The 27,679-nt window shown below is 39.9% G+C and overlaps 1 protein-coding gene across 4 annotated transcripts in view; it reads right to left on the reverse strand.

Annotated features, from left to right (window-relative positions):
- Positions 1–27,679, reverse strand: part of macrod2 (mono-ADP ribosylhydrolase 2) — a 459,456-nt gene that overhangs the window by 7,420 nt on the left and 424,357 nt on the right. For 2 of the 4 annotated variants that reach the window (XM_061690717.1, XM_061690715.1), the window contains 5 exons: positions 25,854–25,910; positions 19,866–19,898; positions 19,415–19,459; positions 18,557–18,691; positions 18,393–18,461 (listed from right to left, as the gene is read on the reverse strand). In XM_061690717.1, the coding sequence (XP_061546701.1) occupies positions 18,393–18,461; positions 18,557–18,691; positions 19,415–19,459; positions 19,866–19,898; positions 25,854–25,910 (339 nt within the window). The remainder of the gene's footprint in view (positions 1–18,392; positions 18,462–18,556; positions 18,692–19,414; positions 19,460–19,865; positions 19,899–25,853; positions 25,911–27,679) is intronic. The other 2 variants (XM_061690718.1, XM_061690716.1) reach the window with 1 other exon arrangement.

A 27,679-nucleotide genomic window follows, 5' to 3' on the forward strand; every position in this document is an offset into this window, starting at 1 on the left:
CGTGCAAAATTAATTACAAACTGCCATCGCTGTAAGGGAGCCTGAGAACGCCGCCCCCCCCCGACCCCACCAAACCTCCCTCCACATCCTCAATACGACCCTTTTATCTTTGTTGTCACACAACTCTTTCCTTCTTCCTCACTCCCCGAGCAAACCGCAGTGCTTCCCCCTTTTGCAACAACAATCAGGCAAACAAAGCACGCCATAAAAATACCCGCTCTCCCCCCGCGGCCCGGCGGCCCAGCGGCCCAGCAGCAGCGTGAAATACAACCGCTTGGCTATGAAAGAATAGCGAGAATTGAAAACATTCTGCAGCCTGCAGTGAAGGTCAAATCATCACCAAAATAAAAACGAGGAGTGATGCTGGTAATTAGGCTGCAACCTGTGTAAATGACCTAGGATGACAGTGCCAAAGGATGCATGGAGCTTAATGTAAATAATGATATACAGTAATGCAATGGGCTTTTTCTATCACAACTTCCTTCTTTGCTTTCAGTCACATGCTGTGTTGTCTGCTTGTGCCAGGTTACATCACTGTTTGACATGTAGCCTTCTCTTCTCTGGAAATCACCTTTCTGATTCCAGCTATCGTATCCTTACTCAAAAATAGTTTTCCCCCCAAACAGAATGGATTTTTATTTTTTATCTGATGCAACTATCTGAAGTGAAGTTTCTAATCTTTGTTCATCTAACGGCAGGAAGGATGAAGCAACAACAGTCTCAGACTTTTTGTGTGTGATTCCTCTCTAAGACACAGAATTGCCCTGAGGAGATATAAGCCTCGACAAACCAAGTTGCTGAGGTTTTAGAAATTAAGCGTCAATGCTTAAAAGAGGTTCGATAAGGTTTAAAAAAAAAATATAATCAGTGTCAAAGCATCAATTACAGTTAGAGCCCTACTTATAACACATCCACTGGTATGCACATTTAAACCCAAAACGACAAAACGGACCACATGTGGAGATGAAGTAATTTTGTATTTGTTTAATAGTTATATTAAGGATATAAGACAAGAAAGTGGCAAAAAATTAAGTGTTTTTATAAATTGATCGATCCATCCACACATTTTCTATACCCAAGTGTCCTCATTAGGGTCACGGTTGAGCAGGATGGGTTAAATGCAGAGAAAACATTTCGTGTGCATGCATGCATGTTCATGACAATAAAAGATTCTTCTTCTTCTAACTAGTTTAACAGTTTTTTGTAAAAAAAAAATTTTTTTTTCAAAAATAGAGCTGGTGTCTACCTCACATTTCTGAGGACCGGGGTTCAAACCCACCTGTGTGGAGTTTGCACGTTCTCCCCGTGCCTGCGTGGGTTTTCTCCAGGCACGCCGGTTTCCTCCCACACCCCAAAAACATGCAGAGTAGGTTGATTGAAGACTCTAAATTGCCCTTAGGTGTGAATGTGTGCGCGAATGGTTTTGTTTATATGTGCCCTGTGATTGGCTGGCGACCAGTTCAGGGTGTACCCCGCCTCTCGCCCGAAGATAGCTGGGATAGGCTCCAGCACGCCCGCGACCCTTGTGAGGATAAAGCGGTACAGAAAATGGATGGATGGAAAAATAGAGCTTTTTAGCAATGGACACAAACTGTATGTTTATAGACAGCGCAATGAAACCTTTAAGGAAAAGAACACCCTGCCAACAGTCAAGCATGGTGGAGGATCGATAATGCTGTGGGGCTGCTTTTCTATATCTGGTACTGGAGGCCTTGACTGTATCACAGGAATCATGAAATAGGAAAATTATCAAGAGATTTTAGAGTGAAATGTCTTACCCAGTGTAAGAAAACTTGGTTAAATTGTTTTTTTTACTCTGTGATGTGGATCCCCCTGGGTCTGAAATAAAGAATAGAGCTCCAAGACTACCCTGGCTAAAATCGGTTTAGAAGCCCAAACCAAATGAAAATGCTCCATATAAAACCCTCAATCGGAATAAACAGGCCTAATCCGAATGGAATTTTATTCGGTTTGACAGAGATGGAATATTCCTTTTGCCAAACCGATCAGAAGTAAAATTTCACCATGTACAGTATCCTATCACTTGGAATAGAGCCAGGAGGCGTCTGCGCATGCTTCGTCTCGACGTAAATGCGCAGTGACGAGCGTAAATGATGACGGCTACCGGCGGAGTTTGTATGTGACAGAGATCTTGTTTTTAACGACTTATAAGTTGTTTTTCCATGAAGCGTTTTTTTTTTAAGAAACCCATCCCCAACTACTGTGCTGAATAGACGGCGGGCCTCCATCCTGATAAATGACGTGACTTTCGCGACGACGTGCGCATGTCACACGGCACATAATGTATACACCCGATCAGAATAGATCACGTCAAATGTAAACAGATGACCAGAGATCTTCAATCGGAATGACAAAAAAAGTCTACATGTAAAGCTGGCTACTGTGTAGTTGGGCCGCTGAAGACGAGCCCGTCACCTGTGAATCAAATATACGTTAACGTTTGCGAGAGTCATCGACTGGCTGAATAACATGTGCCACTGAGGTTATCCTTAATAAACAGTTAACACACACAGTTAACACACACAGTTAACACACACAGTTAACACACACAGTTCCCTGTGTGTGTTAATTGGGGACTAACACATACAGCAACTCGGAGCGAAGCTCTGATGTTTTAAACGACATCGCCGCGGTGGAGCTAGCTGTTTAGGGCTAGTTGTTAGCTCGCGAGAGCTAGCTCGCAAACACAATAAACAGTTAACTTTCCCCGAAGTGTCTGTGTTGTGTGAATCTACGCGCTGCACATGGAGCTAAGCTGTGCAGTATTGGACGGAGCCAACACCAGAACCAACACCAGCAAGAGTGTACCGGTCTGTCGGTGTTCCATCAGCCCACTAGCGGCTAACGACACAGGCGTCCAACTCACTCACTGTGTGATACGGGCACCGGCTCACCACAACAATGACAATTTATCGAGTCCGGAAAAACTATCGATATAGTAATTATCGTGCCAGGCCTACAGAGCATTGGTATCTTTGTAAAGTCAACAGTTTTGCATACAGCCCTTGTAGAGGATCTTTTGAATAAGTCTACCGAATGTTTTGACTGGTTGGTGTATGCAGTATTAATATACATCACAGGAGAAGACTTACTGATAATATACCTCAAAGCTTGTTGTAAAAAAAAAAAAACACAAATAAAATGACAGAATGGCTGTATATGCACCGAACTGTGTCAATAGTCATAAATTATTCATGGGATAAATGTTTTCTATTATTGTGCACATTGACAATTCACTTAACTATTCAGATGCTTGTGTTCAAGCTGATAGTGAAATGTGGATATTGTGACAGCTTCTGTCAAGTCTGCCTTATTAGCCAGGCTAGCATAGCATCATAGCAGCAGTGTAGTGTGCAGCAGCAGGAGCTCACTGAAGCACTGGCCTCATTCCAAATGCTACTTTGTTTCAGTGGACACAATACTGCTGTTATAGAATTCCTTGTATACTACCAATTAGTAATCGAAGCAAAGCAAATATTTCAGTTTCATTCCGGTCCTGCGCATGTGGTCTTCCTGAGGCCACATTCGTCTGATTTATACTATAATTTCACTCCCACGTGTGCTGACAGTAGCGAGGCCATCATTTAGGGATGTGTGTGCATTTTTGGTAAACACATAAACAAGGGGGGGTTGGAGAAAAACAGTCCTCTGTCAAGGTTCTAGTGAAGGAGAGGCCCACTCCACTGAGGGCTTATCATGAAAAGAGTCGAAAAACAGTAGAATTGACTCCCTCAGCAGGAAACGAGCCCACTTACACTAGCGGTTCCAAACACTACGACCACGGACCCTGAGGAGTTCTTTAAAGTGTCTAGCTTTTTCCGTTTTTGGTATGTAAATTACCAGTATGCATAGTAGAAGAATTTGAGTTAATCCGTGGCTCTGCTGACAGACATCATGAACACAAACAAACTCCACCAAGATGAGTGACTTGAGCAGGAACAATTAGATGCTCATTGAAAACAACCACAACCTCAACCTGTAGCTCAAGTGCGTGCTATTTGCATATATAAGACGAAGGCAATAAAGGAAGAGAGTTGGCTCATATGCAGACAAGCATAAAATTACACCCAACCCACCTTCCATTTATTTATTGGACAAGAGGTGGTGACAAGAGGTGCCGACATGATTGGACTGCACCACAGTATTCAGGCATCACTGTGTGTTTAAAAAGGAAACTGTAAACATGTTTACAGTATAATGTAAATATTTCTCATCAAAAACCTGATATATATAATATTACTAAGATAATTTCCTAGAAAAATGTTTGTTTATGATCAGCAGTATTGCAGGACTCACCCAATGGGTTACCCACCGCTTGGTAATGTTGCCCCTTTTCCACTACAGAGTACCTACTTGGCTCAATATGGCTCAACTCACTATCACCGCTTTTCCATTGGCAAAAGAAGGCACAACAAAATACTATCATTAGCACCTGATCAGTTGAGGTTCCCAATGCGTGGCAATACCATATAGGTATCACTGGTCAAGCAAGTTTTTCATCAACACATCATTGTAACATTTGAAGATACGTAGCCAGAATTGATTTTAGAAACACAGAATTCACGTACCGTGCATGATTGCGGTAAATTATGGAGGCATAAAGTTTGAATATGCACATACTCAGGCTAGCAGAGGTGAGATGGATGTCATCCTGACAGAGGAACACAAATGGATGGATGTCCTCTTATACAGGGGATGAGAAGTTTCGTCAAAGAGGTTTAGGTAGCACCAAAGATTACCAAAGCTATGCTGAATCATATCGATATCTTTGAGAATAAATACTCTTTGTTTTAAGGCAAAGCCACAACCAATGAGATAGTCCAGGATTAAACATCAACAGAAGAAGCAGTGGAAGTTGATGTACTTGCAGTATATGCAACGCTACAAAAGGGGAGTAGCTAAACACTAAAAAAATGACTGACTTGTGGTGACGTAAATGCCCAGATTGTTGTAAACAACCAGCACATTTCTCGTGGAATGTATGGTCATGAAGAAGGTCGTGACCAGGGCCAACTGCTTCTTGATTGGCTCAGCGATAAGTTAGTTGCTGTGAACACCTGCTTTAAACATACAAACCCCAAATCCAATGGAGTTGGAACGTTGTGTAAAGCATAAATGGTGTAACATTTTTAAACACTGAATACATTACAAAGACAATGTTCAAATTGATAAACCTTTGTTGTTGTTGTTGCAAATATTCAGTCATTTTTAATTTGATGTGTGCAAACGTTCCCAAAAAGCTCAGACGGGCATATTTACCACTGTGTATCACCTTTCCTTTTAAAAACATTCAATCAGCGTTTGTGAACCGAGGACAATAACTGTTAAAACTTTGTAGGTAGAATTTCTTTCCCCCATTCTTGCTTGATGTACAACTTCAGTTGCGCAACAGTCCAGGGTCTCCTTTATCGCATTTTGCCCTTCGTAATGTGCCACACATTTTCAGTGGGAGACAGGTCTGGACTGCTAGGCTAGTCTCGTACTCGCACCCTTTTACTACGAAGCCACGCTGTTGCAACATGTACAGAATGTGGCTTAGCATTGTCTTGCTGAAATAAAGCAGGGACGTCCCGAAAAAAGAGGTTGCTTGGATGGCATGTACTGTATGCCCATGCCATGGGCACTAACATACCGCAATACCATCACAGGCTTTTGAACTTTGCACTGATAACAATCCAGATGGTCCTTTTTCCTCATTGGCCTGGAAGATATATATATATATATATATATATATATATATATATGCAAAAAAATCCCCTCATTAAACTTTGCATGGATGAATAGCCAAGGGCCAACCATCCATCCATTTTCTGTACCGCTTTTCCTCACTAGGGTCACGGGCGTGCTGGAGCCTATCCCAGCTATCTTCGGGTGAGAGGTGGGGTACACCAAGAACTGGTCGCCAGCCAATCGCACACTGACCCACCTGACTTTTCACTCTCAAGGATTCAACCACTTCTTTTTTTTAAAGGGGTAATTGTAAAAAAGTTGGGGTATATCTTTTCATTTGATGTTAGATCAGAGAATGAGGTTTGGTCTCTGCTACCACAAATGTGTAACCAGCTGCTGACAGTCGAAGGGGCATAACCCGTCACGATGTCAATGAAGGACTGTAAGGAATGTAAGCAGAATCCTTTGAGCAGCTATTTTATTTCAACTTCAAGTACAAGAAGCCCAAATGGACCAGATCACACATGAAAATCAATTATGGACTGAATCACTTTCATTACTGCAGTTTCTTAAGCTGATTATCTGGTGAAGAGCTTAAAGTTTTCCAGCTTTTATGAAGCAGACGGGAGGCCATTGCTTGCCCAACAGCACTTAATTTTGAGAGAATAAGTGAAGAAAATGTCGAGGTCAGCATCAGTGTATTTTTCATTGCGCTCAATGGCTGAAAAAGGAATTAAATTCCAAATACAAAGTGGGTGGCCTATGAGTAACTTGGTCCTGGTCTGTCCAAGGCCATGTATATTAAACAAGCAAAAAAAGCCCCTCATTAAACTTTGCATGGATGAATAGCTAAGGGCCTGATATGCCCAAATACAAAGATAATTAAATACAAGTTCCAGCTTAAGCTAAACAAGAACTGGTGGGTCTCAACATGTTCTCAACCAAAAGAACTAATGAGCTGGTAAATGTGGAAAGAAGCCAATTTGCATATGTTAATGTTACATTTGTTGCGGAGGCTCGTGCAAATAGCTTAGCTGTATGTGCCACCGCTCTCAAAACAAGAGGGTGGAAAATAGCTTGTATCTAAGGGGGGTAAACGTTTCATCTATGGAGTTTTCTTTGCTTTAAGATGGAACACTGTCTGACAATCTAAGCCAATTAAGGAGCAGTGAGCTGTGACCTGCAGACTCAGGAGATGAAAACAAGGCTGCTTTGTAAACTCTGTGACTGCCCCCCTCTTGGCTATACTCCTTAGAAGACAAGTTGCTGCATTGATATTCAGCCTTTCTTCTCCCTAAGAAAGGCCGAGGCGTTGTGGACACTAAGTTACATTGTGTTCCCCTGCGGGTTTAGGTAACCTTGCAGCGGCGACTGTACTGTTGTGGCTCCGAAGTGTGTTAGGGTCCTCGAAACAGACAGAAAAGGCCCAAGCTCATTACAAGGGTTTCGGCCCTGCTTGACGAGATGAATTGGAATGAGTGAAACACAACAGGACACCATCTGCTTTGGGTTGAGCAAAAGCACAGAGAAATTGCAGATGATTGGATGGCGGCAGAAAAGACAAAGTTGGCATATGCTGCCAAAGATCAAGGAAAAATTACCATTGATGAACATTTGACAAGATACGGTAAAGTCAGTAAAGCGTCTCGGCTGGCTGTGTTGATCTCTCTTTCTAGTCCTTTTTAATCTGTAGTCTAAATAGTGTGAGACAGCCATGGTGGTTTGTCAAGAGGAGAGGGAGAACACACAAGGGTTAAGCAGTGACGAGAAGCCGTAAGTGAATACCTGATTAAGTGAAGAACTAAGAGAGGTGGAGGAGATGACACAAAAATAGACACAGGAGGGGGTGGGTGGTGGCGGGCTGTGGGGGTAATGCAAAAGAGGCCTCCTCCTGTGTGGCCTACATACCTACTGTCAATGCTGGCCTGCTCCTCTCTCATCACTTGCTGAATAACTTTACATAATCTTTATACTTTTATCGCACTTGCTGCAGGAAGCTCAATGCTTGTCTTCAATCCTGATTGTGGTTTACTATGTTAATCCAATGACGGTCTGGGTAATACTTCATTTGACGCAGAGGTAATACAAAACTTGCACTACATTAGCAGAATACACCACAGGGAATGTTTGTGTGACAAGAGGCTGCAGCTCAGGCCTTCCTTTGCAGTTAGGGAGTGATGCCTCCTCTGGGCAGCTCCTGGATTTTCACAGGAAATCATGCAATGAAGAAGTCAGTGTAATCAAAGTGCTTGTCTTGACTGCAGGAAAAAGCAGGAGTTCTGCTAGAATCCTACCTATCACCACAAAGGTCAGCTACAGGGCATCTTAACTGGCAGACTTCAAGAGAAACCTGTTAAACAGCAATCATATTAAAACCAGACAATGAATAACATTGACTTGTTACAGTGGGAACTGTCAGCAGGTGGTATATTATTGACAGCAAGTGAACACTTCAAGTCTTACAATTGATGTGCGAGAAGCATGAAAATGGCCAGTTCACATTTTGCTAAGACCTGTCCTGTCCATCAAGACTTTGGAACCAACATGACGCTTCTGTCTGCATTCCCTGAAGGATTATCACACTTTTGGGAAAACAATTTTCAAACACAAGCAGGCAGAAGGGAGTGCAGTATGCATTTGGAGGTTATACCCACCATATCAAATTGACACATTGAAATACACTTAAATATAAGTTAAAACGACTCGAGTTTTATTATTTCTGGGCAAGATTTGGCATATGTTGTTTCCCCATCTGTTTAGATCACTGATATAAATCTCAGGTTTGATAAGTTTCCCAGGTGAGCTTAAATAAAAGGAAAATTACTTAGGGAGGTTGTTCCACTTTATTAAGCATGTCAGTTTTTCTGCATAATGGGGAAAATAGATCTTTCTGCTAAGGAAAATCATGGAATTGTCCAATGCCTCGCAAAAGGAATGAAAACACTGAACATTTTAAGAAAACTTAAAGGGACAATTTGCAGTTTAAAAACAAACAAACACTTTTTTTTGGAAATATCACCTGTCATTGGCCCCATCTAATGCCTCTAATTTAATTTTCATTATCATTTTACAACTGGGCATGGTGGGACAAGAATAATTAAACAGAGAATGTAGTGACAGGAGGTGTGACCGAATAGTCTGTCAATCTTTTGCTCATGTGTACATCGTGGTCACGAGCCTCGCGGGGGACAAAGCATGCTTGCGCAAAAGCAGACTATTTTAGTTTCTTGGCTGCATTATTTAACTCCAGTTAGCAAAAAAACTTAAAAAGAAAATGGAATTGCACAGCTCTACTTCAAATCAAGGGTAAAGATATATAACGGTGTTGTGTGTATACCCGGACGGTTGCAAGGCTGATCTTGGAAAACCACAGCGAACGTCACGTCAAAGTTCTTACCGTGTCATCAGGTAAGTTGATCACCTCTCATATTTTTAATTGACTGTACATTCCAAAAAAACACGTCAAACCGGTAACATTTCGTGTAATATTGCATGCTTGCGACACACCCTAAGCTGAATACTGAGGCGGCTGGAAACTGACCATTTCCTATGGTTATAAAAACAAAACATATCTTCATCAAAAAAATATCTCTTAGGCAAGACAACACACCACGCCACATGGTGCAATAACAATAACACTGAAGCTTTAGCTGCTATGGGTATAAAGGGAGAAAAACTCATGGTGTGGCCATCATCATGCCCTGATCTCAACTCTATTAAGAATCTGTCACGGCTCCTTTAAAGATAGTGCTATGAGGGTGGACAGCAATATAGTACCTCACAACAGCAACTCAGGGAGGCAGTTCTTGCGTCCTCAAATGAGATACCATCCATTTTTAAGGTGATATAAAAATTGTTAACATGTAACTTTATCTTCATAAGATGTTTTTTGGTCAAAATTGCATTTTCTTAAAAATGGTGTACATATTTCAGAACACAATTTGAGCAATTATGCAAAATAAAAACTGTTGTCATTGTGTAAAATCCAGATTATTATAAAAACTAACAATTGTTTATGATAAATAAAGTAGTCACTGTAAATTACAATCAACAAAAACTGCACACAGCATGTGTAATAAGTTGGAACACAGTGTGTTGCTACACAAATGAAGGTGGGTGCTATCAAACACATACTGCAGGGCAGTGATATTAACGAGCAACACTGTTCCAGGAAAGCCAGGTAGGTCTTCATAGTATTACTGTACGCTATAATCATTAAAATGCAACAGATATATACAAACCTTGAAACCCGGTGGACATAGCTCGCCTTATTAGCAATTAAGCTTCTTAGAGCCACAGTAATTAGGTCTGACGTCAATAGATAAGTTAACTCATGACCATTTTGGTTCATGAGTTAACATCGGTGTACCATTATTTTGTGGCTAATCTGGCAAACTGTACATTGCTTAACAATGCACCAAATTATTAAAGGGGCTGTTTTTTGTTCAGGTTCCAGATATTTTTTTTAAATTTAGGATGATTTTTGCATTGTTTCACCATACTGTTTTAGGATTCAAGTTCTGAGAGTCCACTGTATCCTATTTCCTTTTTAAAAAACATTTTTTTTTAAAGTTCCTTCTCTGGTGAGAATATGCTGCCTACAAGGTGTAAGTACAAGCATAGCAACTGGATTATGAGCGAAATGGCTTTGATGAATCACATTTTCCTCGATGGGACTTGAAGACGCTGGTGTGTTTATGTGTTGTGCAGTGTTTACCTGGGGAGCAGATGGCACCAGGATACACAGGAGAAGGTGGCAAGCTGGTAGAAACATTGTTACGCTCGGAGCAATTCTCACTGGGGAGACGTTGGATCTTGATAGTCAGGTGTATTGAATAAAATATTGTTTCACACTATGGCAAACCTTATGACATTGGAATCTCATAGCAGAGCGATGTGGCCCATTACACTATAAAACATGTTCAGAATGAGAAAAGTTTACAGTTTTAACCATGGAGTCCATTGGGCTTATATTCTGGAAAAGATCCAACAGTGCTGAATGGCTCTTGGTTTTTCAGGATATAAATAGTATGTGTAGCTAACCTAATTAGTCTATTCATCCATCCATTTCTTATAACGTTTGTCTTCATTAGGATGGAGAAAGGTGGGATACACCCTGGAATGATCACCTGTCAATCGCAGGGCACATACTAGACAAACAACTATCACACTTGCATGAGAGGAGGTTCTCAAACTGTTCGGGTCCAGGGACCCCTTGCAGGGGATAATTGTTTTCAAAGACCCCTTCATGATCCTGACTCCAATTAAACACAACACTCACGATTAAACATAACTACCATGTGCACCCCTAAATGCCATAAGAATGATTTATTTTCTAACACAGTACGGCACAGTCAGTCTGGCCATCTTAGAAACTTTTACAACCAGTTTAGCGACTATTTTTCAAATGAGCAGGTTTAATTCTGGCTATGAAACATCCATTTTCCAGTTTTCCAGAAAGGCAATCAGAGTCACTGATTGCCTAAGACCAGACGCCTAGAAAAGCTTCACACATGCACGGATCTCAGATTAATGCAATACGCCACAATCACTACAAAAGGTAGGGGGAATAACTGGTTTAGTACATTTGTATTATTAGAACGCTGGTGCCCATATGTTGGCACATTTTATAACTCATATGACAAACATTACTGCAATTGGCTGGCGACCGGTTCAGGGTGTACCCCGCCTCCCACCCGAAGATAACTGGGATAGACCCCAGCAGCCCGCAAACCTAATGAGGATAAGCGGTAAAGAAAATGGATGGATGACAAAAATTAATGGTCAATTATTTTGCGGACTCCCACGTTATAGTTCGTGGAACTCCAGGACAGGGGTCCTAGGACCCAAGTTTTAGAAGCCCTGATTGAGAGTCTTCAATTTACTGTAACCTAAACCCATGCAAGCATGGAGAGAACATTCAAACAGACAAAAGAGGGCCCTGAGCCGAGATTTGAACCCGGAATTTCAAGACTGCGAGGCAGATGTGCTAATCGATAGCTAACTGTGTTGCCAACATGGATATTCATTTTTAAGAAATCATACAAACATTTGTATACAATGTATCAAAATCCATCCAGCACATGTACACACACCCACAGTGACACAAAAAGAGTATTGTCACAACAAAAACTTCAAACATGGCAGACATGTGCTGAAAGCACAATTCTTCCTGCAGTTCTAAATTTATATTCTATTCTGCCCCTACGGATATTCATATGTAAGAATGTCACACCTACAGTTTTATTTCAACTCAACCATAGTGTTCTGTATTCTTAGTATATTCTTAGTCATCGCGTTTTGCACTATTGTGAATCACATCATTTCTCATACAGAATGCTGTGCTTTCGAACTAAATGAAGACATGAAGAGGGCTAGTGTTTAAAAATGTTACACCATTTTTAAACCAAAGAATGACAAATTTATCATGTTGACTATGATATTTGAGTCCCAATGACAACAGTTGTCAGTCAGCCTCTTACTTGGGGTTTACTTCTTTTGTATTGGAAGCAGCAGCTCCATCAACTCTTCCCCACCGCCTCCAGGAGACAGGCAACCCATACAGACATCACTCACATGCTGTCTTGGGCTCGTGTTGGCTTTTAGAGCGTGTGTGTGCGTCTACGTGCATGCTGGAGAATGACAAAGATGTGTTCCAGATGTTTCAAGCACACTGCTGGATCTCTCACTGGCTGATAAATTCCCAATCTGCTTAGAGTTTATTCATTTGGTATTTTTGTGAAGCAAACAGATGGATAGAGATAAGAGGGCAGATTAGAAGAGCAGCTTCAAAAGGGAAATAGAAAAAGGCTGCAGCCAACGTGACCCTTCCCTCTTTGAGGCAGCTTTCTGGGTGAGAGAGCTAACCAAACATCCCTTAGATTTTGTGCACTATGTGGGTCCATTCTCTATCTCTACATAAATAACCACAGCTACGCATGATTTCAACAGAGTCTGATAGGATTTCTACATTTTGAAAAGCATAAAATACTCCCAGTTTCAAACCCAGTTTGGCCAAATTAGCATAACAAGTGAACACAAGGCATCAGAGAGAGTGAGTTTAGAACGAGGAGCCGAGCCAAATGGAATTCAATGCTGCATAAACACGCAGAAAGATAAGAACTATGGCTTGTCTCTGCGCTCAAGATGCCCCAGCAGGGCTTCTCTTCTCGGACTAAGAGTGTAAAAAGCTAAAAAAAAAAAAACACAGTGGCAGACTCATGTCATCAGCCACTGGTAGCTGCCTCCATGTGGAGTGAAGCACTATATAATATGCCAAAATGTAATTGTGTGCTGACAATAGGAAAGACCATGTTGCTCTCACAGTCCATGTGCAAATTCTGTTTGCTTCGGTAGACACCTATCCATTTTCCATACCCCTTATCCTCACTAGGGTCGCGGGCGTGCTATATATGTATGTATGTATGTATGTATGTATATATATATGTATATATATATATATATATATATATACATATACATACATAAGGCTATGGCAAAGAAAATCAGCAGGACTGAAAATGCAGTGTTTTTATTATCGACACTTTAACTTTTATTTTAATCTGCCATCATGTTGTTTTGGCATTTATGTCCTGTAAAAGGCCATTCATGTATAAATGTTATTTAAACAACCCCTTGTGCTCTTTTTTGAGCATATCAACAGACTCACACACAACCACACTGGGCTGTGATAGTTTAGTGTACCTTAACATCAATAACAAGTCTGCTGTATTTCCGGAGAGCCTTTTGTGTCAGCTTGTTGTTGCAAATGTTACCACAGAATAACTCAAATATAAACTGAATCAATAACACCCTTCACATAACTGTAGCCGGCTAGAGAATAAAAGTGATTCTCATAATGGTTAGAGGGAGATTTATGGTGCCTCCATTTTTTTATGCACTCTTTTATTGTGTGAAGAGATTTTACAAGGAAGAAAACTAACTACATGATAAAGGTAAGAGTGTTTGGTGATTACTGACATCCTTACAATGAGATCTGGTAGGAGAGTTACAGTGCTAAACAGATCTGTCACTGTCCCTACACAAGACAGACATGCGTCATGAAATCAAGACATTGCAGTAACGTGCAACAGTACACTGAGTTTATGTGTGAAGAGCTGTGCTGTAAATTCAACAACACAATATGTCCAGGAGAGAGAGAGAGACAGAGAGAGAGAGAGAGAGAGAGAGAGAGAGAGAGAGAGAGAGAGAGAGAGAGAGAGAGAGAGAGAGAAAAGCTTCCATCCTCTTCCTCACTATCTCCGCAACAGGGCCCCTCATTTCTAACTAGATATATATATAGATATTTGCATTGTGTGTATGTAACTAGCCAGGCATGTTCACCCTGTATGTGAATGGATGGAGATTTAATATTATGTGGCTATGTTACTAGCATGTAATATCTGGATGTGGATGGATATATAAACTACCATTAAAAAGATTGTTGGTCACAGAGGAATTTTCTTTTTGTTTTTTTATAGGGAAGCACCATTTACACTGTCTTGACTGTATTTGAAGTTGAATGGTCACGTGTAATGTTTAAATACTGTGTATGTGAAGGGGCAGACATGATTAAATGTTTCTGTTTTTTTCTGTTTCATGTTTTCTGTTTTGTTATGCGATGCAACCAACAAATGTGAAGTGGTCATACCGGTTCACAGGGGGAAAAAAATAAAATAAAAATCTGTATCAATTTGTCTCACAACACTGTTGATCTCGCGCTCACACAAATTTGGCTTGCTCTCCCTTGGGTGTTTGCGATCTGGTGATTTACGAAAACAGATGGACGGCATTTGAAAGTAAGTAAGTTTTTTTTCATACTTCATTCAAAATGCATCTTTTAAAAGTTGAAGTTACAGTATTACTTATACCATGCAAGTTACTCACTACAGTAGATGTGAAACACAGCAACGCCGACTCGTTCAGCATTAAAAACCTTAAACACACCTAAAGACCAAATATGAGCATGACAAAGAATTAAATATGATACAGATAAAAAGAAAACATTTACCACCAACGATAGTCAAACCACTAACTCACAGGAAAGGCAGCCCATATTGGTTGCGCATCATAAGCACTATGCTAATTATTTTTACCAACATAAACCGCTGTTCCAGGAGCACACACAAAAAAAAAAACCTACCCTAGAATACAAGAAATGTAATGTCAATGTCTTTCATTATCAATAGCAAGAAAGGGTAAAAAAAATTCCCATTTTTAATATTCAGATAGAACGGCTGCATTGCTTCGTGTGGTGCTAATATGCACCACACAAGGAGGATTAACAAAATAGAACAAAACAAAACATTAAACTGCAAACCTATTTAGAATTTTCCAATGATTATTATTCAAATATGTAGGGAGAAAATGATGATGCAGTATGTATACACACGATGATTGAACCTGTGCTGCAATTAAAGCTTTCCTTCAGAACAAAGACAATCGCTATTGACTTCTAGGGGAGAATCACAATGCATGAAGGAAAAACAATTTCTGTTCTCAACTCACATTTATTTATTCCTTGCTCAAGGCAAAGAGCGTCTTACTTTAATTTATGGGTGTTCCATGAGCTTATTGAAGCAGGTGCCAACTCACAATTCAGCAGAACAAGGATAAAGAGAATGCAGCCTCCAATTCCCTTTTTAAAGTATGTTATGAATATTCATAAATAAAGGATGATTGGATTCTGATTCAATTTGGTGAGCCTTTCTAACCACAAATATCAGGCTAAGAATCTCATTACCTGCATGTGGAAGGTGATTTTGAATGCATATACTGTAATTCAAATGATGTAGCACGCGTCCCAATTTAAAATATAAAATATTTCCTCTGCCCACCACCTTACACATCTCTTCTCCACATACATATTCTATTACACTATAAAATCCCCACATTACATACTGTGCCTTGTTTTACATATTATGCCTGTTTGGTCATTTATATTGCTTAAATAAAATTAGACTCTTTCTGCTTGATACTATATATACTGTATATTTTCACTACTTTCTATATGCAGTAGTTACTGTATATTGAAAGACATGCTACGTGCTAATAAAAGAAACTCAAAAGACGTCAGTTACAAAGCTGTGTCCAATATCTGCATCTAAAATAAGCAAACATGCAGACCAGAAACAGTGATGGGGGTGAAAATGAACAGGAAGCTGTTTTCACCCCTTAGTATAAAGTGTAGGCGAGCTGGGACTGACGTTCTTCGGTGTGATACACACTTCCATATGTGCAATAGTGAGCTGTGTGAGAACAGCAAAGTGTTAAGACAAAGTGGATAAAAATGTGTCAATGCAAAAGGAGGTATTTGAAATGTCTTTAACACTCCTTACAAAGTGCGATCAATGCCTTGTACACACAAACACAAGCTTATTGCCATGACATGTTTAAATAAGGACGACTGTAATGCTTGCGCAGCTTTACGTTTGGTGCCCACTAAAGTTACAATTTTCAGTTGACACTAAAACAGTGAACAACTCCATTACAACAAGCTGGCAATTTTTTGACTTGAGTTCGTTGTCACATTTCTGTGGGGCCAATTATTTATTACTTGTGCACTCACTGTAGTTGTCTCGCCATGCTGCACTATTTGCATATACTGGCCACTCATGCCAGAGTAGCATCTGCTCCATTTGCACACTGATTGAGGAGTATCTGTAACATTTGCACAACCGACATTGTCCCAGATGATCGCACTACTCGTCACTTTAAACCGCATACACTCCTTGAAGTCTCAGCGCCCTTTGCACAATGGTCATTGCACCGGACTATTGCAATATTAGTCGTTCGAACTGCTCTAAGTGCTAGAGGACTCTGCATCTTTTTGCACAATTGTTTTTTGTCAATGTCTTTATGTCCCCAAAGTGTTCTGTAAATTGACTGTTTGTTGTACTAGAGCGGGTCCAACTACCGGAGACAAATTCCTTGTGTGTTTTGGACATACTTGGCAAATAAAGATGATTCTGATTCTGATTCTGAACTCAAACTTCAAGTCAGCAATACCCTTTAATAACATCGGGAAAAATGCACATCGTATTAGAGCACCACAGTGGGGCAAAAGCTTTTAAAAAAACAAAAGATGAATCCGGAATTTGTATGAAGTGACACAGTGTGTTGACCCGTTTTACAGGACTGTGGGATTGTATTTAAAAACGTGAATCAAAATTGACAATATTGACCATTAATAAGCTGTCAAAGGCTCGAATCCAATGTGACTTCACATTGTGTAAGCTTCCATTATTTTCATGGTGCATGTATAAACTACTACATTCTACAGGAGCAGTACAGTGTTCCCTCATTTTTCGCAGTTAATGGGGACCAGAACCCCCCGCGAAAGGTGAAAAACCGCGAAGTAGGATTTGCCCCAACCACCCCTAGGAATTTTCGTGGGTACCAGAATGTTTAAAATATGTAAACAGTATTTATATTTTAAATATTTAAAGATTACAACAGTACACGTTTTTACTTAAATCTTTAATTATAAAACCTTATACAGTAATTAACATTTACTTTGTCATATCACACGTCATGAAAGGCTGAGTACAATAATATCGTCTTTTTTTTTTTTTAATACGATGGATGGCTATGAACAAATCAATCAGCATGCTGGACTGGGTGTAAAACCTGGGAGGTTCCATTATAGTTTGATTCATTGCTCCTCATTCCTCACATCATTATGAATCATTGTATTACCCTAATGACTAATAATAAATAAAAAAAACAAAAAAAAAACTAATAACACTCTATGCCATGACCAAGGAGCCTGATTGCAGATATTATTATAATGAAATGTATTTGCTCGGGAACTATTTGATCAACCGATAAGCTTGGCGATGCGTGAGAATCAAGATCGGTTTTAACCTGTCGGTCTGAGACAGGTTGCACTTACAATATCCCGGAGACCCCACTCCTTCACACCAATTGTAATCTACCTGCAATCATGAATGACACCACTGTTTACTGCTTTGCCACAGCCATCCCATAGTAACCCTTGACAGTGACAGACGGTGGCAGGCACAGGCGCAACACAATCAGCGTGGTGGAGTGTGGCTTTCCACTGATGGAAAGGCTTGTAGTGTTTACGGGATGTATTCCGATGGCTTTTCAGAGTGGATGGAGAAGACTCGCCCAGACAGATCTATCTGGAAGGTTCACTCTCACCCTAAATTAATTGAATGTCACTCAAAGAGAAGGTAAAATAGGAAGAAAATGAGAGTGACTTAGACCGTTGTCTTAATGCAATAGTGGTCACACCTTCCACACCCAATTTAGACTAAGCTTAATTTGTAGCAATGAGGACCAAACACAATTACGACTGCTACTGCTTCCGCACTACAATGTTTCAGCACGAAACTGAAGAAGCTCTGACATTAGGACAAAGTCTGCAAACACTTGGAGCAAGAAACAGTTCTGAAACTCAGCAACACAATTGGTTGGAGGGATGAACTGGACTTTAATTTGATAGGCCAGTAGTTTAACAAACAACAACAACAACAACATCAATAGTAACTGCAGTCAATGCTACTGCACTTTGAGGCATTTTGCTGTAAATATCTACTGCACCAAATACTGTACGTGCATTATCTAAGATATTGGAGAGAGAAAGAAAGAGAGAGAGAGAGAGAGAGAGAGAGAGAGAGAGAGAGAGAGCGAGAGAGCGAAAGAGAGACCGAAAGATAAATTGATTCATATTTTACCTTCCATCTCCATAGCGGATTTTGCTGCATCTTTTTCTTCAGTCTTTGCAGCAGTTTGCTCATCTTCAGCTGAAAAAAAACCCCAATAAGCTCATCTGGTACCCTGATGAGGACAAGCGCAATAGAAAATATATGGGTGGATGGATGCATGCACTGTTCTGTACCTTTGTCTTCATCTTTATCCATATTAACAGCCATTTTTTGATGTTCATTTTGTTCACTTCCAATACCCTCATGTTTGTCTTGACTGTTGTTTTCATCTTCCTCTTGGCTGAGCACCTCAAGGCCCAAGTCTTCGTCTTGACCGGCAACAAAATACGAGGATTAATTCAGATGTGATTAAAGATTTCACGTGAGTCAAGTCTTCAAATAATGACCCAATGCATACCCCAACTGTTATGTTTCCCAAGTGTGTTTGCAACTATTTTCTTATGATGGGCATTGTTTATTTATTTTAAAGAACGTAAAAACAAGTAGCGAACTAAAACACAATGTTAATGAAAAGTCAGTGCCCAGAGATGGTTTCCCCCCCCTCGCCCCAATGTAGCCATGGGCTGCATTAATTTGGTGCTATTGTTTTATGTATTTTTTCCTCCTTGTTGCTTCTACCTTTCTGTTTGTGTCTGGCAAGAAGGCAATTACAGACCTAATGCCTTGGATAGCAACCCCGGGATGCATTCACCACAACAAACCTATCGTCAAAATTCTGTCAATGGAATAGTATTTACATAAAATAAGACAAGCAACACGCTGCTCCCTGATATCAATGCAAATCCTGAATGTTAAGGAAATAGAGAGGCAGAAAAGTTCATACTTAGACAAAAAGAAATAATTCCCGCTCTCAGTTCACATGGTCTTTTTTATACACGCACGCACTCAATGAATTCATATGAGGCTGTTTTAGGAGACGCTGGACCAGAATTATTTGTGCCCGATGTACTCTTCCACTACCAAAATGTCTGACCAGCTTGTATAATGAAAACTTGCTCATACAAGAGGCTTTGTTTGCAAGTGTACCATACCTGGGTTCTGACTCTCCATCACCACGTCTTCAACTCCTTCCGCATCTAGAAACGAGAAGTTCAAAAAGTAGCAAATATTTACGCCCAGAGTTGAAATTACTCAACTTTCGATATCACCGAAAACAGCTTTTTCATTCCATTGCTTCATGTCGCTTTGTCTTTGTGCTGCAGTGTGAGAGCAATGGAACCACAAAGGCATGCATAAATTAAATGACAAAAAAGAAAGGGGAAAATAATGTCACTTCCAAAGCCATACATAATTGAGGGTTTTCTTTGTTCCATGCATCTGTGATAAGAGAACATTTTGTTGTTGTTGCAGTGTTGGCACATGGGATGGAAAGACTGAAGTGGAGCGAATAGTACATTCAATTCTTGATGACAAATGACACCAAAAAACACTGGCAGAGCCAAGAGGCTGTGAGCATGTTAATGAGCCAGAAAGTGACATTACCATTGTCAGCCTTGTCTTCATCACTTGCTTCCTCTTTTCCTCGAAAGGAGAGCAAATGTTCATCATTTGAACACGAGAACGGCAGGCACATATCATATACAAAAATAAATAATTAAATAAAACATTCAAAAATGGCAACATTCTCTATTGATAAATGATTTATATTTTGAGAGCTAGCATCACCTTGAAATGAATCAGGAACCTCCAGTTTAGCCTGTTTCGTCTCTGTTTTACGGGCCATACACACAGGACGGTTTTCAACTCATTTGTACCACAAAATAACAGTGTTCTGGAGTGTAAAAATGTAAGACTTTTAAAAATGGGTCGCAAAGTGAACGTTTTGAAAAACCATTGCATTATCATACAATTCAGACATCATGAAGGGTGGAACACTGGGCTGTCATTATATTTGTGCCACACAAAAGGATCTTCATCATGCTTCTCCAATTCTGTTTCTATATTTACGGCGACCAGAGGACCATAGAGTATATGTCAAATTCTCAATCCAGGAGTCAAATATGCTTCTGGATAAGACCGGGAGGACAAGCAGTTGGTGGGTGTGTGTGTGTGTGTGTGTGTGTGTGTGTGTGTGTGTGTGTGCGTGCGTGCGTGCGTGTGTCGTTCCGGCCAACGGCAGATCTGTAGGCATTTTTGGAGCTCCATGGGAATGGGGATCATTCCGTCCACCTTGTACTTGAAACTTTTCAAAAAGAAACAAAAACTCATCCAAAGGTATCAATCCACATTTTGCAGTTTGTTTTTCTTTTACATCGAAGAAACAAAAAAAGTTTTTTTTTTTTAATGTACATGTACCTTTGGACATGCATGCGTTTTCACTGGACTATATACACTATACTTTTTACACTGTGGGGGTTTCAACTCTTTGCACAACACCGCTTAAGATGGAATTGAAATTTGTTTGTGTTTTCTTTGTCTTTCACAGAGTCCCATTACTTCATTTGCTATCCATTTGTTGGTGTCCACATAAATTTTTTTTTTGATGTAGTGCAACGAGAAGAAGGCACATAATAAATCAAATAAATAAAAGAAGCATTTACTTAATTCTTGCAGTGTGGGTGCAGTTAAATTACTTATATGTTTCTATTTAGAATATATGTTTACTCCATCACCATTCAAGTGTACTGTAAATGCATTATTATTTCATCCATACAGCTTTTCCTGCTCAGGGTCGCAGAACTGGAGCCGATCTCAGCTCTCAGACTAAACCTTCAAATGATCAGTTGCAGAGCAAATACAATATATACAGAGAACTATTTACACTCAGATTCAGAGTGTGCCATTATGCTGCCTGCATTGAAGTCAGCGAGTGAACACAATCAGTGACACACATCATTATGTCATGTTTGACCAAATGATTACATCTCAGGAGTGTTTTTTGTTTTTTTTAATACACTGAATGATGCAGTCCGAGAGATGTAATTATTTCATACTTTAACTGCCAAACATCTTTCTTATACTATTCCCATGACAACTATTTTCTCATATCATTTGATAATAAGAATGGATGCACATTTTAAATGCCGTTGGCTCTGTATGCTTCCTTAATTACTGACCAAAGATTGGACAATTGAGAAAATATGTTCAACTAATAATTGACAAGGCGGATGATTGGTTAGCACATCTGCCTCACAGTTCTGAGGACTTAGGTTCAAATCCCGGCCCCGCCTGTGTGGAGTTTGCATGTTCTCCCAGCACCTGCGTGGGTTTTCTCCAGGTAATCCGGTTTCTTCCCACATCCCCAAAACATGCGTGGTAGGTTGATTGAAGACTCTAAATTGCCCAAAGGTGTGAATGTGAGTGCGAATGGTTGTTTGTTTCTATGTGCCCTGCGATTGGCTGGCGACCAGTTCGGGGTGTACTCCGCCTCTCGCCCGAACATAGCTGGGATGGGCTCCAGCCCGGCCGTGACCCTTGTGAGGATTAAGCGGTTCAGAAAAGGGATGGATGGATAATAACTGACAACCTTTACTATAGTTTGGACTAACGAAGGAACTAAGGTCACATTTCAGTTGTAACAAAATGAATGCAATTGACATCAGGTTTTAGACGTGCTCTCTCACATACAGTACACACACGTCCACAAACACATACTGTATGTAAACCAATGACATTTGGGACCAAGTCTGTAAATGAAAGCCATGACACCAATAAGAGAACATGCTACACACAATGGCTATTGTGGAGCTTCTATAATTGCTTTTTCTTAACAAGCTGCACTGAGAAACCATTTTCCATATCTACGCAATTTTGCCCTTCACTCAGAACAATAAAAACGCCAACCTCTATTAAAATGGAAAAAAAGTCCAGTTCTCGCACTGCTGCATGTTTATCTCGAGTGCCTCTGTCCATCATGCTGAACACTGGTGACACGCAGTCGATGATAATCCTTTCTATTAATCATGACTGACATTTGGAGATGGAGCCTCACCGAGAGGGCCAAAAGGAATACCTTAGTGAGAAAAACAGGTGAAGATGAAGGCTGAGGTCACACTTTGCGTTGAAAACTCCCGAATGACATGTCATAATTGTATCAAGTGATCCCAAACAACAACATGTCAGATCTGGCAAGAGGCCAAATGCAATTTCCCTCACCTGAATGGATCATTTATATTGAGCTTATGGAGAAGAACAGCGCTCAATCCGCAATAAAGAATGCCCACACACACAGGGTGAGAAAACATCATATGTAGGGCAGCTGTGATTTATAATGGCTCCAAGATTAGCACCATTAGAAGAATGTCTCTCCACAATGACACCTCCCCAACAATGCAACTTACTCGTGTTACGAACAGCAGGTGGCAGCATTGTCACAAGCTTTCTTGCCAACTTGAAGTGTACTTAACGCCCCTTTTCATTGTCAATGCGGGTCGACATTCAGTACTTTACTAGTGGTCAACAACTCCATACAAAATGGCTCTCAGCTCAAATCTGCACCTCAACACTCGGCTGTAATGATGATATCTTGTTGTAAATACTCTATGTCGATGTTCCTACACTTGTGTTAAGTGAGTTGCCAGAGTATTTTGTTAAAAAAAAAAAAAGTCTTACAGGCACGTGGATGATTTATTAATGAAAGCGACAGGGTTAAGTATTACAAGGACATAAATGATTTAGAAGTTAATATGCAACCTTCCCTCTGTGTCCTACTTGAATAGAGTGGATATCTTGATGGATCTCATCCTCTGCAATAAATGAAAATCGAACGCATTCTTTCCACTGCTCTCTCATCCACCCCTCATATGAAAGCCAACTGGAGCAAAGCAAAGGAAAAATTCATGAGGCATGTGCAAAAAGGTCGCTGGGATAACCAAAAGCTCAAATTCCCCCAAAATGCTGCACGTGCTCGTGGGCAAAGCCTGTGAAGTGGACGAGCGTCGGCCCACTCACCCTTATTCATCTCCATGTACTGTCCGCACTCGCCACCATTCCACTTTCCTCGTTGCCTCTTTAGCAGAAACCTTAGCAACCCAGACAAACACGTTCAGCAAGACATTGATTTCTGGCTCAAGGTTCACATTTTACTGTGCCCTGTGACACCCACTAATCTCAATAATACCACCCTGATGCCAAATAGTCAACACTTTGGGGCTGCTTGCCAACTCAGGTGATGTCTCTATAAAAAAAAGCCTCAGTATATTTATGGCCCTTTTTTTTTGTTATTACGTGTTGGTCATTCTTGTCAAGATAGACGATTTCAAACTTGTCCATAGAAATGCATTTTTCTCCCAATTTTGCTTATTCTTAGGAAACAAACAAAAAGATCTATTATAAACAACACATTTTTCTTAGCTTTTATATGAAAAACAGACTCAAAATAAGTGACAATTGTTGGACTATGAAGTAACAGAATCTTAGTGTACATGTACAAATTCATGAAAATAAACAGTGCGAAGAAATTAAATTCAAAATGTCGTGAGAAAAATCCTTTTATGACAAAAATTTATAAAAATAAATTGTACATTAATTCGCCTTTCGATAGGGATTGTTTAGGATGTCATCAAATTACACTTCGAGTATAAATTTCCCAAACACATCAATACCATTACAATTAACAATTTAATGGTATTGTGTCCGTTTGTAAGGAAGAATACAAGTATATGGACTAAAGGCGCTGCTTTTTGCTTCAGAACATAATACAGTGCTTAATTTTGCATGTAATTTCCTCTTAAACTAAATCTTTTAGTATGTTCATTTGTGTTTCTCCCTCCCACACAATTTGCCTTCTGCAGTAACAACAGCACTTGTTGTTATTACTATGATGTGTCACTCCACTATACCAGTGTATTTATAAAGGAAGCACAGTGACGGCAACCTTAATGTTTTCCTTTCATCTGTACAGCAGCGAAAAGCCTCTCAAGCTCTGACCCATGGTGTGGGGAGCATGAAGTCCCCCGAGGAGTGTGATGCATCACACTGAGGCATATTGACAGACGCATTCCACCCAGCACTACAACAGAGTGTAATTTATTCAAACGAGTGCTCCACATATGAATGGCGACAGATATGTAGCCTGCATTGCTGGCTCCAGATAATGTGCATTTTGTTTCTAATAGAAGCATTTGGTGGTTGTATGAGACCCGCAAGGATCTTGAACTATGAATATCACATAGCTGATATGCAGTAGGTTTTTGTTGGTCCAATGTGGTCTCCTACTCTGTGCTATCAGTGACAGCCGAGTGTTTTCCATGATTAATTCCCGCTAGGTGCTACATCCACACCTAACCTTTACAGTAGAGGTACTTACAAAATCATTTCATTCCCCTCCTGTGAGAGAGGTTGTCTCAAGGACTGAGCGTTCCCATGCTAGAAAGCTGTGCCGGGGCTTTTTGTGAATGGATTAGATACTATTAAACTGCCGGGCCTGATAAATTAGGATTTGTAAAGATTATTACAAAATACTTATGCCCTCCTAATGCTGCTGATTGAATTTGTGAATCATTTTTAATTGCTACTGCAGTATTATATAGAAATGTATGCTGAACAGGCAGATTGAAATGCAGGCAGGCAGAAATGCAGCAAAACCACGCTTTGTTTAAAAACAGAGAATTATTGACGCCCTTGAAGTGACTGCGCTTATCTAGTCCAGCCTTCCACAATCAGTGAGATGAGCCATTTCCCCAAGGAAAACAACCATGACTGCTATCTTTAAAAATTCCCTACAACCTTTAGGCTTGAAGACAAATGGATGGTGTACAATTTTAATTGCCTACTAACACCCTCCAGTGTAAGAATCTCATTATCTTTGGTCCATCGTATCGGAGAAGCCTATAATTGTTTCAATATTACACACCCAAAGGGGCTGAAACTGCAGAATAGCCAGATAATGGCTTCTTAAACAGGTTTGCCTCCAAGAAAACATCCATTTGAAAAGGACCAATATTCCTCCTGTACTCCTTTGCCCAAAGAGGAACCTGGGAATACTGAGTGCTGACCATGACTAGTGATAAACAAGAAAGCGCTTCCTAAATACAAAATATTTCTTTTTCTGTAAATGTGTCAATGATGAGTCATCATTAGTAGCACTCAGGTACAAAATAAACATGCATAGACACTCACTGGCCACATTTTCAGGTATATTGTACCTACACAATTGGGCTGTAAATTTGCAAAGGTCAAAACAGTGGTGACTAATATTTCCCCTTTTCATGGAGTTAGATAAAAAAAAACCTGAATATTAAACAGCTCTCAGTATGTTGTCGTGCAATTATACCGTAGATCACTCCAAACTACAATCACAATAATAAGCATTGTTAAATCATCATTGATCTCTGTCAATGTAGATGTTGTCCATCTATCCATTTTCCATACCGCTTCTCCTCACTAGGGTCGCGGGTGTGCTGGAGCTCGCTATCTTCGGGCGAGGGGCGGGGTACACCCTGAACTAATCGCTAGCCAATCGCAGGGCATGTAGATGTTGTGATACAACTAATCAAGTTTGACATAATGTTGTGGATGCCTCACACAAACCTCTGTTATTGTCGTTGTCATCCTTGGCTGTTGATTTTGTAGATGGTGAAATGTTATCTGCAAGAAAATAATGATTTAGTTACAAGGGAAACAGATTGTCACATCACCAGAGTACTCAATAAGAAACAACACATGATGGGATAGGACTTATTATTTAAACTTGGCTATTCTGTCTCGGCTGACCTCAATACAACAGGGTAAAGGGAGAGTGAATTGCTTTTACATGCTGTTGTTTTATAACTCACTGACTCCTGTGGGGCAATGTGAGGCTTTGAGAGCGACCCCAGAGTACAGTTGAGGGAAAAACTGCCAGAGAATGTGAGCCATTCAGCAGCCATTCGAACCTTTGAATAGGTTCCACGTAGCAGTGAGTCAAACTCTGGCTGATGGAACAAAATGAAAGGCTAGCACTTGGCACAGGAGCAAAGGCCTGTCAAACAAGGCTCACCTTGACCAGCACAGTGCTGGCAATATGACATAACATAACTAGGAACTATTATGGTTTACTGAACTCCTCTAATGCTGGAAGGTGACGTTTGAAACCAACAGTAAATAACAGATTAGGTTCCCCTTAAGTTCCCCTGAACCAAATACTTACGATGTCCCTCCAAAGTACTGTCAACAGCTGCATTTGTGTTTGTTCGACGACAAGTTTCTTATTCTCTAGTGATGTCGCGAAGCAACATTTTCACTTACGATATTGCAGCCTTGAATTTTGATATTGGTCCAATATCAGCAAGACTCTTACGTAATTTATTTTGTAGTATGGAATGTTAGAAAAGGCTTTGTGAAGTAATATTACTCAGAGAAGAATAATCAGCAACAGTAACTATGAGAAAACTGACCATTATTATTAACCAATGGGTTACGTAAAGTAACTAAAAATAAGAATGTACTACAATTGAATAGAATTATTAGGAAATCCAGAAAAATAACTTCAATAAAACCAATAACAAAAATATATATTTCAATTGCAACAAAACCACTGCTTAATTTAAACAAACATTCTACATTTGACTTTATAAAAGAAAAAAAAGAAAAAACAATTTTGAAAACCATTAGAAATAATCTCAACAAATAAAACATACAAATTAGAATTTTAAAGTCCAAAATAAAGTCCAATTCTGTTATTTATTTTTACTGTCAGTATACTGTAGGCAGACCATTTGCTTTTTCCACGTGTGGCAATACACTTTCGAACTTCTTGACGCAACAGGGGTTTCATTTTATTGACAATCGCTGTTCCTGCTGTGCACATCTTGGCCTTTGAGGGGCAGTGTGATACACACAATGAGACACACACTTGCACGAACAAAGAAAGCAGAAGCCACAATCGAATATTGTTATGATAATTCGTTTTTCAGTCTGAAGAATATATGCCAAGGGGTATTGTTATATTGCCCTATGCTATGTGTTTATGCATCGTTTTTGTACCAATATTCATTATTTTGAGAGATACAAGTGCCACGAGTTCAACGCAAATTTTCATGAGCTCGTCAAATGTGTTTTTCATTCATTGTGTGTTAGCTTGCGATTTTTGTGAACAAAAACAGATAAAGAATTGAAGGCTGTGATGTACAACCCCAATTCCACTGAAGTTGGGACGTGGTGTTAAACATAATTAAAAGCAGAATATAATGATTTGCAAATCATGTTCAACCTATATTCAATTGAATACACTACAAATACGAGATATTTAATGTTCAAACTGATAAACTTTATTGTTTTTAGCAAATAATCATTAACTGGGAATTTTATGGCTGCAACACGTTCCAAAAAAGCTGGGACAGGTGGCAAAAAAGACTGAGAAAGTTGAGGAATGCTCA

This window comes from Phycodurus eques, chromosome 11 (assembly GCF_024500275.1).
Source record: "Phycodurus eques isolate BA_2022a chromosome 11, UOR_Pequ_1.1, whole genome shotgun sequence".
Classification (NCBI taxonomy): domain Eukaryota; kingdom Metazoa; phylum Chordata; class Actinopteri; order Syngnathiformes; family Syngnathidae; genus Phycodurus; species Phycodurus eques.